General features: G+C 41.7%; 2 protein-coding genes across 2 annotated transcripts; both read left to right on the top strand.

Moving 5' to 3' along the window:
- Nucleotides 1-3,568, top strand: LOC141908641 (uncharacterized). Its single transcript, XM_074798759.1, has 2 exons — nucleotides 1-98; nucleotides 841-3,568. The coding sequence occupies exon 2, from the start codon at nucleotides 862-864 to the stop codon at nucleotides 3,469-3,471; it is 2,610 nt and encodes an 869-aa protein (XP_074654860.1). The 5' UTR covers nucleotides 1-98; nucleotides 841-861; the 3' UTR covers nucleotides 3,472-3,568.
- A 1,299-nt stretch (nucleotides 3,569-4,867) lies between these two features.
- LOC141908439 (uncharacterized) lies at nucleotides 4,868-10,027 on the top strand. The gene is made up of 2 exons (XM_074798488.1): nucleotides 4,868-5,076; nucleotides 6,682-10,027. The coding sequence occupies exons 1-2, from the start codon at nucleotides 4,868-4,870 to the stop codon at nucleotides 9,545-9,547; spliced, it is 3,075 nt and encodes a 1,024-aa protein (XP_074654589.1). The 3' UTR covers nucleotides 9,548-10,027.
- The last annotated feature ends 3,289 nt before the right edge of the window (nucleotides 10,028-13,316 follow it).

A 13,316-nucleotide genomic window follows, 5' to 3' on the forward strand; every position in this document is an offset into this window, starting at 1 on the left:
GAACGCAGCATTGACGATGTATGGATGTTTGTATGTTGTATGTGTCTAGTGCATCTTCTGTTTTTGTCCGATATTCACGCACCGACCCGATAATTAAGGTAAGGGTAAAATCAACATATTGTCGTAATGTTAGTTCAAGATGTGAAGACAACTCTAGTCCATCGGTAAACTTGGTATTCAAACCTTATTGACAATTGTTGGTCTGTGGGGTAGGCTATACACACGTATAGTCTAGTACCTAGCCGTCGTTCTTCAAACAACGGCTAGGGAAGATTGGTTGTAGGGAACTGGTAACAACGACTGACACGTATTACGGCGGGCGGTAGTTAACTGTGTCTGATAAGCTGTGTGACTATTGTGATTGTAGAGGGCAACTTGGCGTGGATGTGCCCAGTAGTCTGCCTCGTGGCCCCATCGCGCTGATCGAAAGGCCGACCCATTAAGTAGTCGGGTTGATATCGTGTCGCGTAATATCTAAGAAGATATATTTTGTATTTATATGCGACTTATTCACTGCTTAAAATTGTCAGTATTGTGTATCTATATATAAACCCGAACATCTACTTGCGCCCCATTGTACAAAGCATCCATCTCGAAATTCACCAGATCCTTAGAGTGACCGGTTCTCGGCGCTCCGTATATTGCGTGTACTAAGAGCTCCGTGAACCACCAATCCAGTCAGCGGTCGCGATGGCGTTAAGGTTCTCAGTGAATCATAATATAGTGAATCTGGCTGTACAATATGATAACCTGGTATATGCATTTTGATAAAAATACATTGATTTCAAGTTTATGGCTGACAGATTAAGTTCACATATCTTCGTCATATCTTTTTTATAGATTTGATAGAACGGCACTAATATGGCAGCGTTAAAAAAACTACAGACGCCAATTGAGGAAAGATTAACCGCCGAAATTCAAAAGCTTCCGACGCATTATAAAGAATTTAAAGATAACGAATTCAGCTCTGATTATTTTAAATCGAGAATTGAGACCTTGGTCGACGAGCCCGAATTCGAAAATTTGGAAAACGGAACAAAAGATGACGAATTTAAACTTGTTTTTCGACGTTTTGAAAACCGCAAGAAGACGCTTCTAGCGCTGTTTTATTCCGTTATCGACGAGGAAGAGAAAGCGATGGAAATACTGGAAGAAATTATATCCAGTGACGCTAATGCTAGTATTGTAGCTATGGTAAACTTAGCGTGGTTGAAGATCGAAACTGGAGACCCGTCAGAACAAACAGAAGCCGAAGATTTGATAAACAAAGCTAAAGAAATATACACGAACAAAGATGCTATTTTATTCAAACTGATTGCTGATGCCGAAATTTGCCATTTCCACGAGCGAGTTGGACCTGACCATTACCTAAAGGCTATTGAAGGTTTCAGAGATATCGTAAAAACGGCTGAAACGATATGTCCTGCTGCAGCACCGTACGATATCATTTGGCGATACGAACTGGCCGATTTGATCAACAGAACGTTTAACAAAAATGTACTTTCAGGTCCAATGAAACAGTTGAAACAATCTAACGTTGGTCCGGAGGACTACTTACAAGAAGCGGCCGCATTTTTGAAGCCGGTTGTCGAATCCTCGAGTGAATTTGGGTTCATGAGAGCGCGAGGTTGGGTGATGTACGTTTACCTATTCAACCAATACCGCTACATCAAACCGATAGAGGATCGCACTATGCAACTGGAAGATATCACCCCAAACGGTGAGAATCTTTGCCAATGTTTAAAAATGGTGGTAGAATTTGGGATAAATGATTATTATTCAATGGAGAGACTCGGCAGGTTTTATCGCACTGTTGAAATTGATTTGGATGAGGCTGAAAAATATTTGAAGGAAGCAGCAGAACTGAGGCCCACTCCCTACTGTTACAACCAGATAGCTTTGGCCATTCGAGATAAACTGAATAAAGAGGAAGCCGTTCCTGAGTTGGAAGTAACTGACCGTAAAAATGGTGAGCCGGTCGACGAACAAAAATTATGCGAGAAAATGCGAGATTTGATGACAGACTCTCCAACTACGCGTGTCCCGGAAACACTAGACGTAACCCGTCAACCACAACCTGAGACATCTGGTGAAGTTTTATCGCCGACAACTCCGGGTATAAAACCATCGCTGAAACGCACCAGTTCTACGGTAAAGCACAGTGTCCGTGCAAAATACTTTCAAATATTGCGCTATTCTTCGTGGCAGGTCGAACGCGTACGAGAAATAGTGGAAAACTTTCGAAAAGCTACCAAAATGACGCAAGGTACATCGCCGTATTTCCAGTGCGAATATTTCCGATGGCAGATATCACTGGCTCTGACCGAGGGAACTACTTTAATGTCACAAAAGAAGTTATTTCGCGAATTGAAGAAGATGACAAATCAAAGCAAAGATATGATGCCAAGAAATGCCGCTTACATTTACGAGACACTTGGGCAGTTTATGAAGTTTAAGGATAATAAGGAAGAAGCAAAGTTTTGGTATCGCGAAGCCATATCAACGCGAATGTCGTACAGAGAATCGCCCGGTCTATCTTTCGTCGATCTACGTCAGCTGATCAACAACGACACCGAACAGTCGAAAAAGAACAAAAACCTCGCTGATCTTTTCGAAATCGTCGGCGATTATCCTGGTGCTATTGGCTTCTTACAAGAAGAATTACTGAGAGACGATTTGGAACCTACAGACGAAACGGCGCTGTTGCTTTCGATGGCTAAGAATTACGCGAACATGGGTGCGTTTTCAGAAGCAGAATTGTTATTCCATATCTATATGCAACGTTTTCGAGACGAGAAAACCATCCCAGCAGACGTCAGATCTTTGTATCTCGATATTAGATTTGGAGTAATGAAGCATATTGCGCAATTGTGTCGTCAGGATACTGAACCTACCGAGAATGACACTGAAGAATTACCAGAGCCAAGCTATTTCTATCGACAAATACTGCAGGACGTACTCTTACGAGCGCCATCTGCCAGACGTCGTGCGTACGATTTTTACATCGTCGTACCCGAAGAACTGGCAGACGAGAATTCCGAATTAGAAAAGCGTGCCTATGAGCTGTACGAGACGATAGTTTCGTTCGGCATTCCAAGCAATCGATGTTGTTTCCCGCGAAAAACGTTGACGATACCCGGTTCACAACATGCGAAACAAGACGCGTATGTTTATATCATTCCGATGGCTTTCGTAAAAATAGAAGTCGCATGGCGTCTGGCCATCGATATGATTAAAACTCATATACAAGAGAACGATGACTACCGTTCGATTCTACTCGTTCGTTACGAAGACGAATGTCCGCTAGATGTCGCTCCTGTCGATCGTCCCGACGAGGTAGCCGACATATATACGTTTTTGAAATCGTGTCCAGTCGTTTTCGAATGGCACAAACACGACCAACAGGAACTGAATGAAAACTTCATACGCGCCATAATCGATACAAAGTACTGGACCAAACCTGACAAATAATGACATATATATTTATTCGCATTGACTTTTTATGAAATTTCGAAATATTGTTGTATCGAAAATAAAATGCAATTTTTTCATTCTTTATGTATTTGATATAATAGTATATTACATAATGGATTCAAAAAGAACGCGACCATTTAATGGTGTTATAATAGATTTATTCCAACAACGATGTATGCATATATATTAATAAATAAGATTATCATTTTCATCGTTTATTTAGTATATGTCTAAATGGCTGAATTCTGGGGGTGTAAAATTAACTCGTTATTTGACGGGTAAAGTTACACAGAAGACCTGTGTGTCGACGAAAATCACAAAACATCGCAGAGCAAAGAGAAAAACATTCTATACACCGTTCCCACGGTCTCGAAAAAAAAAACGAAAGAATTTTGTTTCAGAAAGACTTTCAATTTTCGTTATATTTTTTCTTTGACAATAATATTCAATCAGAGATGGTTCCAATGCCTATAATAGTCAAGGGGATCCGGGCTTAGTATACAAATATATTGTACAGGTAATTGGTGACATTTTACATTTTGAACGTGCATTTATTTGGTAAATTTCCCTGTGTCCATGTACCTGTTCCACCCATAAATAAGACTTCAGGTCTACGACACCATTTCACCCATTACATGTACATTTCAAAGGCAAAGTCACATGTATTTATCTTAGATCTGAACTGGTTTAAATTCAACGAGACTTAAATTTTGCATAAAGTCTTATGTATCAAAGGTCGGGCGGATACCGAACAACAAATAACACCTCGACCCAACACACTAAAAGGGCTTGATGAGCGCTGCGCATGAAAATCATACATGCAATTATTTTATCGTGTGCTGCGATGTATACTGTATTCTGACTGAGAGACTCGATTGAGAAAAGCGATTTGTGAGAATAAAGATGTGGTATTCACTAGGAAAACAAGCTTCTGTACGGGCTCTTACAGTAATGTAAACACTGCGTATCTGCGCCATATTTGGCAGATGGTTCTGCCCCTGACAAACAACAGTGATCGCTCTCTCCTCTCTCCACTCTCACTCACTTTTCTCTCTCGCTGAGTTTATTTTAAGATACAGCCTTGTATGTGAAATACTGCGGACGCTGGGTTCCTCCTGAGTTAGGTAAACTCAACGTGCGATGATTAATCAGAACATTGATTCTTGAGAATTTGACTCCGTAAGTTTCGGTGCGTACAGAACTTTCTGTTAATTACAGTCGCATCGGAATTCAAAAGCACAACCCGAAAACTACTCGGATACTTTTCAGTCGATTTTGGGTCGGTTTCTCTAACAATCGGGCGATTGTTTTAAAAAATTCTAACCGGCTCATTTTCGCATGGGAATACTATAGATGAAGCACGGTAGTTATCAACGACTTACTGCGACGAGGAATGTACGGTTTGAGGAAGGGATTACGCGGGGGTAGGCGCGCCGGGGCCGGTCGAAAACGTTTGCCCGAGGAACTGAAAAAACAACGTCGCGCCATGCGAAAACAGGTTTGCATCTCGTGGCAGTTGTACGACGAATGGGAGAAGAAAAAAGAAATCATCGGAATCAATAAAGATAAGGAGTTTTTACACTACATTCTGCGACAAGCCAGGTAAAAAACTGTTTTCATAATATGTTTTATTACACACGAAATTTTCTTAAACTTCTGCGGGGACAATTTCACGGTCATTGTGCGTCGTGGCCACCAGGGAAAATTGTCGTGGGAACTCTGTTGGTCCTTATCTATAAACGGTCATATGCTTATCTAAATTGAAGAAGAATAAATCGAAATTTTGTAGAGAAATGTTTATCAGAAAAATGGTGGCCCTTTTCATAGTAATTCTACAAATGCACACATGCCTTAGAATGTTCTTAGAATTTTTTTTTATACGAGGAAAATATGAATTGCTCATAACTATCTCAGTATTTAGTGCGCATAACTCTCAGTAAGGTATATAAGTATAAGGTATGGTATACGCAGATAGCGAGCTGGCGGGAGGAAAAATTTTGTTCATAACTTTTCCAAAAATAGATCGGATATTTCTTTGTCCTGTTGCAGCAGCAGCAGCAGCAGTGCGCGCACGTGCTGATGCGCGTTGCCAGATGTTCTCCTGGCAACAGTTACTGCGCACTGTTGCTCTGTTATCAATTATTGGCCTCGTTCCCGCCAGACGAGCACCTTTTAAGGAAGTGATCACTTAGAACGCTTGCTGCGCTGAGCGATTTGTCAATGAGATCTTCCTACTTTTCGGACAGAAACTTGTAACAAGTTCCCACAAGACCTAAATTTCACTATATGTATATATTGAAAAAGGTTTTGCTTTTTTCGATGACTACAATCGCGTCTATTTCATAAATTACGCTGGAATTCACAGCATCGTCCAAAAAAATAGTGGCAAAAATAAAGACAACTTCGAATGTATATAATATACCACAATTATTGAAAATCTCCTAAAACTGGACTCGATCCTCCCTTCAATTCATGTATATACCTTTTTAATGAATAGATAGATAGTGACTAACTCATTATTCGACCTTTGGACGTTTGAATAATAATCATCAGACTCTGATCTGATGAAACTCGTGGCGCGTGGGATGTATATATTCAGTATCGCATAACACAGTTCCTTATGGAGCAGCGCCGTGTAAAACTAAGAATAAGTTTTACGGCTGCTGCTGCTGTTGCTGCTGCTGGAGCTGATGATGATGTTGATGATGATGATGATGCTACGGTTGTGTGTAATACCTTGCCCGGTATCTCTCCACATTCAGGCAATCAAACGGCGTATCGGGTTTCACCGAGCCGCCAACAGTTCTGCGCACTGCCAGAGCTCCATAATCGACCATAACATAACATACCTGTAAAACTGAATCATAGAATAGTTAGCTTTCTTCTATCTCTCAACTCAAGCGCATAAAACTGATTCTGATTATTCTAAATTTAGATATTCAAAGAATTCGTACTCTAAGATCGCATCATCGTTCACTGTGGTGAAGACGTCTATATATCTTTATTTATCTTAGATCTGAGCCGGTTTCAATTCAACAAGGCTTAAATTGGCATACAGCCTAGTCTTAGCTTAAGTCTAGTACTCATAATATTAGAATCGGTGTCTTAGAATAAGAAGAAATGCCGTCTCTTATTCTTTAAGTCTTACAAACTACGTCGCTGTCAAATTTGATACTGAAACATTTTCTTTTCAATCAATTTTTCCAGGCCTCCAGATGAAGACCACAAAGAAAGCCCGTTCGCTAATTCGAAATCCTTGTCGGAATTTTTCAACGGACTACGTCACGACAACATGCTGTGTGACGTCATTCTGCGCGTGCAGAATCGCGAAGGTCGTCTGATGTTTTTCCACGCGCACAAACTAGTACTGCTCAATTCGAGTAAATATTTCAAATCGCTGACGAAAGACGAACTGCAGAAAAAATGCGAGTTTTTTCTCGAGGACGTCAGCCCGGACGGTATACGCCTGCTTCTCGATTACATGTACGGACTGCGCCTGGACCACAACGAGCACCTCGCGCACGTTGAAGACGTCATAAACGCGGCGGAAGTTCTACAAGTCGAGCAATATCTGAAACATTATAAGGCGTTGAAAAAACTATGGAAAGTTTCGAACGTCGATCGCGCGATTCTACCACGGGTCGGTAGTAATGATTTCAATTTCCGCGCATTGGATAACGGGCATCATCACGTGATCGGCGCTGCCACCGCCGGTCTGCCTCAAGTAAAAGTCGAACCGATTACCAAAGATGACGACGTAATTTGCATAGACGAATTAACACGTCAATCAAAACTCGAATCGAGTCAGCCGAACACGCCCATTAACGCGATACACTCGAATCACCCACCGAGGTTATCGTTGAATACGAACATGGCCGTGTTTCCCAGTCCGCAGCCGGTAATGGCGGGTGAGTTACCAGCCGGGACTCTGGGAATGCCGCTGACACCTATCACCCCTAGTGTAGACGGTATCCCGCAACAGGTCAGACCGGTCAATATGCAACAAGTTATATTCATGGTTAACGGTCAGCCAGTACCGGCCATGATGTTACCGACGAGTCCGAATATAACCCCGACTACTCCGCAATCGGCCCCGGCAATAATGGGACTGACTCCACCGCTGTTCCCGATACAGGACATTAATCGACAATCAACATCCCCGAGAATGGAACCGAATTTACGACCGAAATTACAACCGAGTCCGCTGTCGAAAACCGAACCGAACTCCACCGGTCTGCTGGATTTGTCCAAGTCGCCGGAAGACTTCAATTCGCAAACCAGACCGAAACCCGATCACCGTTGCGTCAGATGCAACCAGTCTTTCGCGTTCATGACTCAGCTGCGAAAACACATGATCGACGTTCATAAAATCGACTGCTTCAAAATGAGAAAGCGTAAAAAGATGCATTACTATTACAGATACGGGAAAGCGACTGTTAGACAATACGCGTGCGCGTTGTGCGATATGAAAATGTTTTCCGAGATGGATTTACAGTTACATATCGAGCGTATACACTTGTATTGTCCACTGGGTCAATCTAATACCGAGCTGCCCTACTACAGCCAACAACTGTTGTCGTGTTCATACTGTCACAAAGACATAGCGTCGAAAAAACGACTGATTAAACATATCAAAAAGGCTCATCTTTCCAGAAAGAAACGCTTTAAATGCGGGAAATGTTCGCGTACGTTCGCGCTGGCGAAAAGTCTTCGTCTTCACCAATCCTACAAGCACAGAACCGTGGCGACTGCGGTGCGGACGGCGGTGAAACAGGACGTTCACGGTAGCGCGATACTGTCCGGTCCCAGGTCCGAGATGCAGACGAAATGCGGGCTGCAAAGTCGTGGGAATTCACCGCTGAGCGGTCGAACCGGCTCGGTGAGAATATCTTCGTCGGAAAAATCTAAATGGATCTGTCATCTGTGTTCGTTCGTTTACAATCAACGGTCGTTACTGATAAAACATCTTCAAATTATACACAGCATTTCGAATCCGAACATTTCGACGACTGCGTCGCCAGTAGCAGAGACTAGTGAACTACTGAAAATATCCGAATCCTCAACGCCTGCTGTCAACGCAAAAAACAACAACGATAATCTTTTCAAACCGGTCGAAATGAATGAATCTCCGGCACCAAATCAGACCGTAATTACAACATCGCTACAATTCTCTCCGCCTAGTTTAACTCCCAGTTTCTCGATGGCTCCGTCGATGCCCGTGTTTCCGACTAACCCGATGAGCGTGCCGATCTCGCCAGAACCGCCGCATATAGACGTGAATTCACCGGCCATCAATCCGCCGCCGCCGCTGTTCCCTCCGTTCTCATTACTTCGCCCGCAGTCTCATTCGGCGCCGTCGACCCCTCAGGCAGGCGCGTTCTATAACCAGCGATTACAGGCAGCGCCTCCTGTAAACAGCCGCGGCTCGTCGCAGACCAGATCGGCCAGATCGGGCGGTCGATTCCATAAAAACGAAGAAATCCAAGGAAATCGACCCCTGAATTATTCATTACCGAAAGTGAACCGAGACGGCGGTAGAGAAGCTGCCGGGAGTATGATCGACATATCCAAATTCAAACGCGGCGATATACAAACCCCGCAGTTCAGTCAAATGACTTTCAAACTCGTGAAACAAAAAAACAAATCGAACGAGGTGAAAGCTGATGATTTGTCGAGCCCGGCGGCCGGCACCGCCGCCACTGATGGCGAATACGAATTGAAACTTTGGCCGCGGAAAGAATCGGCTCCGAACGTCGGTTCGGCGTGCATGTATCGGTGCACGCAATGTCACATGCCGTTTAGTAGAATTCAGTGTTTTACGAAACACATGAATAAAGAACACGGTTTATCGTTCGCGATGGCCCAAGTGAACGTCGATCAGATCATGGCGAAAAGTGCCGAGAAATCGGCGCGGGCTCGGTTCAGGGCGGCGCAGAAAAAACAACAATTCACTACTAACCAACAAATCAACCAACAAGCCGGTCAAAAACTGCAGCAGCAACAGCAGCAGCATCGCGAACACCCTTTCAAACAACAAGCATATTCATTCAAACAATATATCCCACCATCTTGAAACATCGTTGAAAATTTCGGAGAAAATTTAGCCCAAAACTGATATCGAAAATATGATCGTTTTTTAGATGATATCGAGATCATTTTAGTTTTCATTTTGATGGGTTTCTTGTTTTTATGGTCCAGCCAATTTTTGCGAGAAAAGTTTAACTCATATTTTTGGCTTATAGTTGCCATTGCTTCAGGTTTTCAATAGGGACGACAATGATCGGTTGGAGCCTATCGTGAAACAGGGAGGCAAAAATCATGCATTCTCGATGGATTTTGGTTTAATATTCTATTAGAGGAATGTCAGCATTATTTGTTTGTTTTACTTCAATGTGAACTGATAAATGATATAATGATATGCAGTTATAGTGTAGTTAATTAGTTGCAGGGAATAATCATTTTATTTGATTGAAACTCTGTTTGCACAAACATGTAGTAGAATTATCTGTAGTTTTTTTTAGCACATTGTATTCATACTCAAATAAAGCTGGGTTTTGTATGATAAAATTTATTGAGTTCATTCATTGAGTGACGGAGTTTGGAGCAGTGTCTCGGAGTCGAGAAGGATTTTCAAGGTTTTCCGAGTTAAGTGACGTGAAAGTCGAGGAATTGGACGGGTTTCGAAGGTGTAGTGGTTAGGTGGACGGGTTCCGACGCTGTAGGTTGAGGATTTTGATGTCCATTTGTAGTTTTTGAGATGTGAGGAAAATACGCGAGGGAGTCAGAAGAATGTCATTATGTCCGAACTGGCCATGTGCGAATAAGGCGAGCTTCACTCTGTAAATATAAGTTTCGTGTTTCGTGCTGTAGAATCGTAGGAACATTCTTTTAGAGGAATGAATAATGCCTTACGTTTTCTACGAATCTCGGTATGTTACATACACGCGCTCGTAGGTTCTAATCAGGTGCAGACAGAGCAGCTTGACGACTGCAGACTGCAGAAAGTTAGATGTCATGTTTTTTTTGAATGGAATAGCAGCTGCCTTTACCAGTCTGGGGATCGATACTGAAAGTTATGTTTTGAAAAAAATCTTTTCTATTCCAGTATATCCAATACTAATGTACATTTTCATACGTGAGCTCAACCCGTGGTCACTGAACGATTGATGTTTCTCTATCAATATAAAGATTTCATCAACCAAAGATAGCAACGGTATTGCTAGCAGTTGAGGCTAAAAATTGATACCTTGTTTCTCATTACCTGCAGGGTTTAAAAGTTGACAGCAGCCTATCTACTATCAAGCTAACCAGGCCACCACGGACCCGGCAGATAGAAATGAACTGTCGAATAAAAAATTCTATTGTAAAAGTGACCCGGCCGATTATGAGAAATAATTGTTTCTCGTTATTTTTAGGCTAAGGGTGTGTAACATTTTAGTGATTTTGCAAATTCGCCAGAAATATTAAATTTGGATAATCTTAAATAAACGTGGATCAAAATTCGTGAAATACATAATTGATTATTAGTTTTTAGCCCTTGGCGTTCACTTTTCCTCCGTGTTCGTTTTACTCAAAATCCAGTTATTTTTGAAGTTTTGAAGACGCTTCAAGGGATTATCTTGATATTGCAGCCCAAAAACTGACCCGGTCAGATTCAAGATGGCCGATTTACGGCCATTGCTTTTCGCCGAAATCCGCATTTTTATACATTTTTCGAGGGAAATTTTGAAGACGCAACGATCAATTATTTTGATATTCTATATGTATGGTATAGGCCTGTATCCCCCAAGGCCCGAACAATCGGGTCGATCGGATACAAGATGGCCGTCCAGTAAACTTTTTGTGCTTAAAAGATAATTTTTGCCAGGATTTGTAACTTATCAGACGTGTTTTCCGACCCGTTTTCCCGACCTGTTTTTCCGCGGCCAACTTAGTCTCAACAGTCCTCATTCACGTGAAAAATGTCTCTTTAAGAATATTTCAACATTTCTTAACTTACATAAAATATGTATAATGTTTTTCCACGGGTACAATCGTGCAGAACTTCAACGCTGACAATCAGAAAAAATAATTCCTATGAAATATCGAGTCACTTTTGCTGTACCTTTTTTTGTATTCTATCGATCTCATTACCGTGTGGATGTTCAGCATATTTTCTAAGTATCGTTTGATTCAATTTCCATCTTCTATGTATCGCATCTACAATACTGTGTGCAACTTCACGGAAAGTAGCCCTCACCGAAGACAGTTTTGACACTTGTAATAATATCACTGATGCTACGAAGGCAGTATTGGGTGAGTGCCAGACAAAAACGACCGAGTGCGAGACATGGAATTGCATCAACGAACTTTTCTTCCATAACAAAGAGGGTTTCGGTGAGTTTCATTTTAGAAAAAAATATAAAAATCCAAGAAATGTATATTCAGCTTGTATATCGAAAACTCGAAACGTTTGGTAAAAATAAATCTTAGAGTTGTTTATTTTCTATTCTAGGCTATTCTGGGGATACCATTGATGCTGTCTCATGTAGCATGTTATCGATTCACAAAACAGGATATTTTGCAAATCATCATGATTGTTAGATATTTGTAAACACAAGAGAAAAATAAAACATATCTGATATTCATAGATATGTTACAAAATTATTTCGAGCGTTATTTGTAGGAAATCTTTATTCGATTGTGTTTCTCGCACTGGTCGGTGCAGATGGTTCTTACGAAACGGATTTTTAAAATACCGTGACTAACTCAACAGGGATTAGCTGAACAATCGATCGAACATAGAATCAATATTATCGACTGGCTTGAAGTGACGTGATTCATTTGCATATCAGCTGTTTCAGGCTGTGATAGCAGACGATCGAATCTGGAGACGAGTCGTATATTTCGTTAGTGAGAGAAAGCTCGAATCGATATTTTCAGATTTTACTTTTGTAGAATACTTGATTTGGGTTTTTATATATTTCCAAAACGGTTCTGTCCCTCTCCCTCTAATGTATAAAGTTCAACTTGGCTTGAAAGGACATCGGGTGCCATTCTTGGTATTACTCTGGTTTACAAATGACCAGGAGGACGATTTTTAGTTCCGTTTTATACAGGTAGAAATATAGAAATGTGAAAAGTATCTGTCAAAATAGTTTGATTTCCTTTGATGCCATATACCGTGGAGATGCACAAGCAGAGTTAAAGTTTGAGGAATTTTAATTCAATCAGTCCAGATCGTAATCAGAAGCGTTATTTTATTTTACTTTGGCGTGAAACAGTTGCCTAAAATCCTCGGTACAAACATTATGTCGTGAAAAAAGTGTAAGAAAGTGCTACAAGGATGTGAAAGTTACCTTGTAAAAGCCCTATAAAAGCTTACCTACCCGTAGGCCTACTACGGGTTGGTAAAACCCCAGGCATAAAGCTTACCGCCAAGGTAACTTTCACATCCTTGTAGCGAGCGGGTTAGTACTGACCACAGGGGCTCGTATCATAAGTTTGGGGGTGAACTGTACGTCTGTAGCTTAAATCATCCAGTATCCCTGGTACTATATATATATAAAAAGAACTTTTCTTATATATATAATACCAGGGATACTGGATGATCTAAGCTGGTACTGCACTGACTAGTGAAGTGAAAATTCCAGAGTTTTCAACACAATCCGTAATGGTGATGGTCGACGCGCGCGCTGCTTAATGCTATGGATGGAAATGTAACCGATCTACTGATCGCCGATCGGATCGCCGGGTTCGACCAACTCGGCCCGCAGTGACCCGCAAAACTCCGAGATCAACCGTCAAGTGCTGCTACAAAAGCGACTACCGGCAATATATCGAACTACAGCTCCCCGTGTATT

This window comes from Tubulanus polymorphus, chromosome 7 (assembly GCF_964204645.1).
Source record: "Tubulanus polymorphus chromosome 7, tnTubPoly1.2, whole genome shotgun sequence".
Classification (NCBI taxonomy): Eukaryota; Metazoa; Nemertea; class Palaeonemertea; order Tubulaniformes; family Tubulanidae; genus Tubulanus; species Tubulanus polymorphus.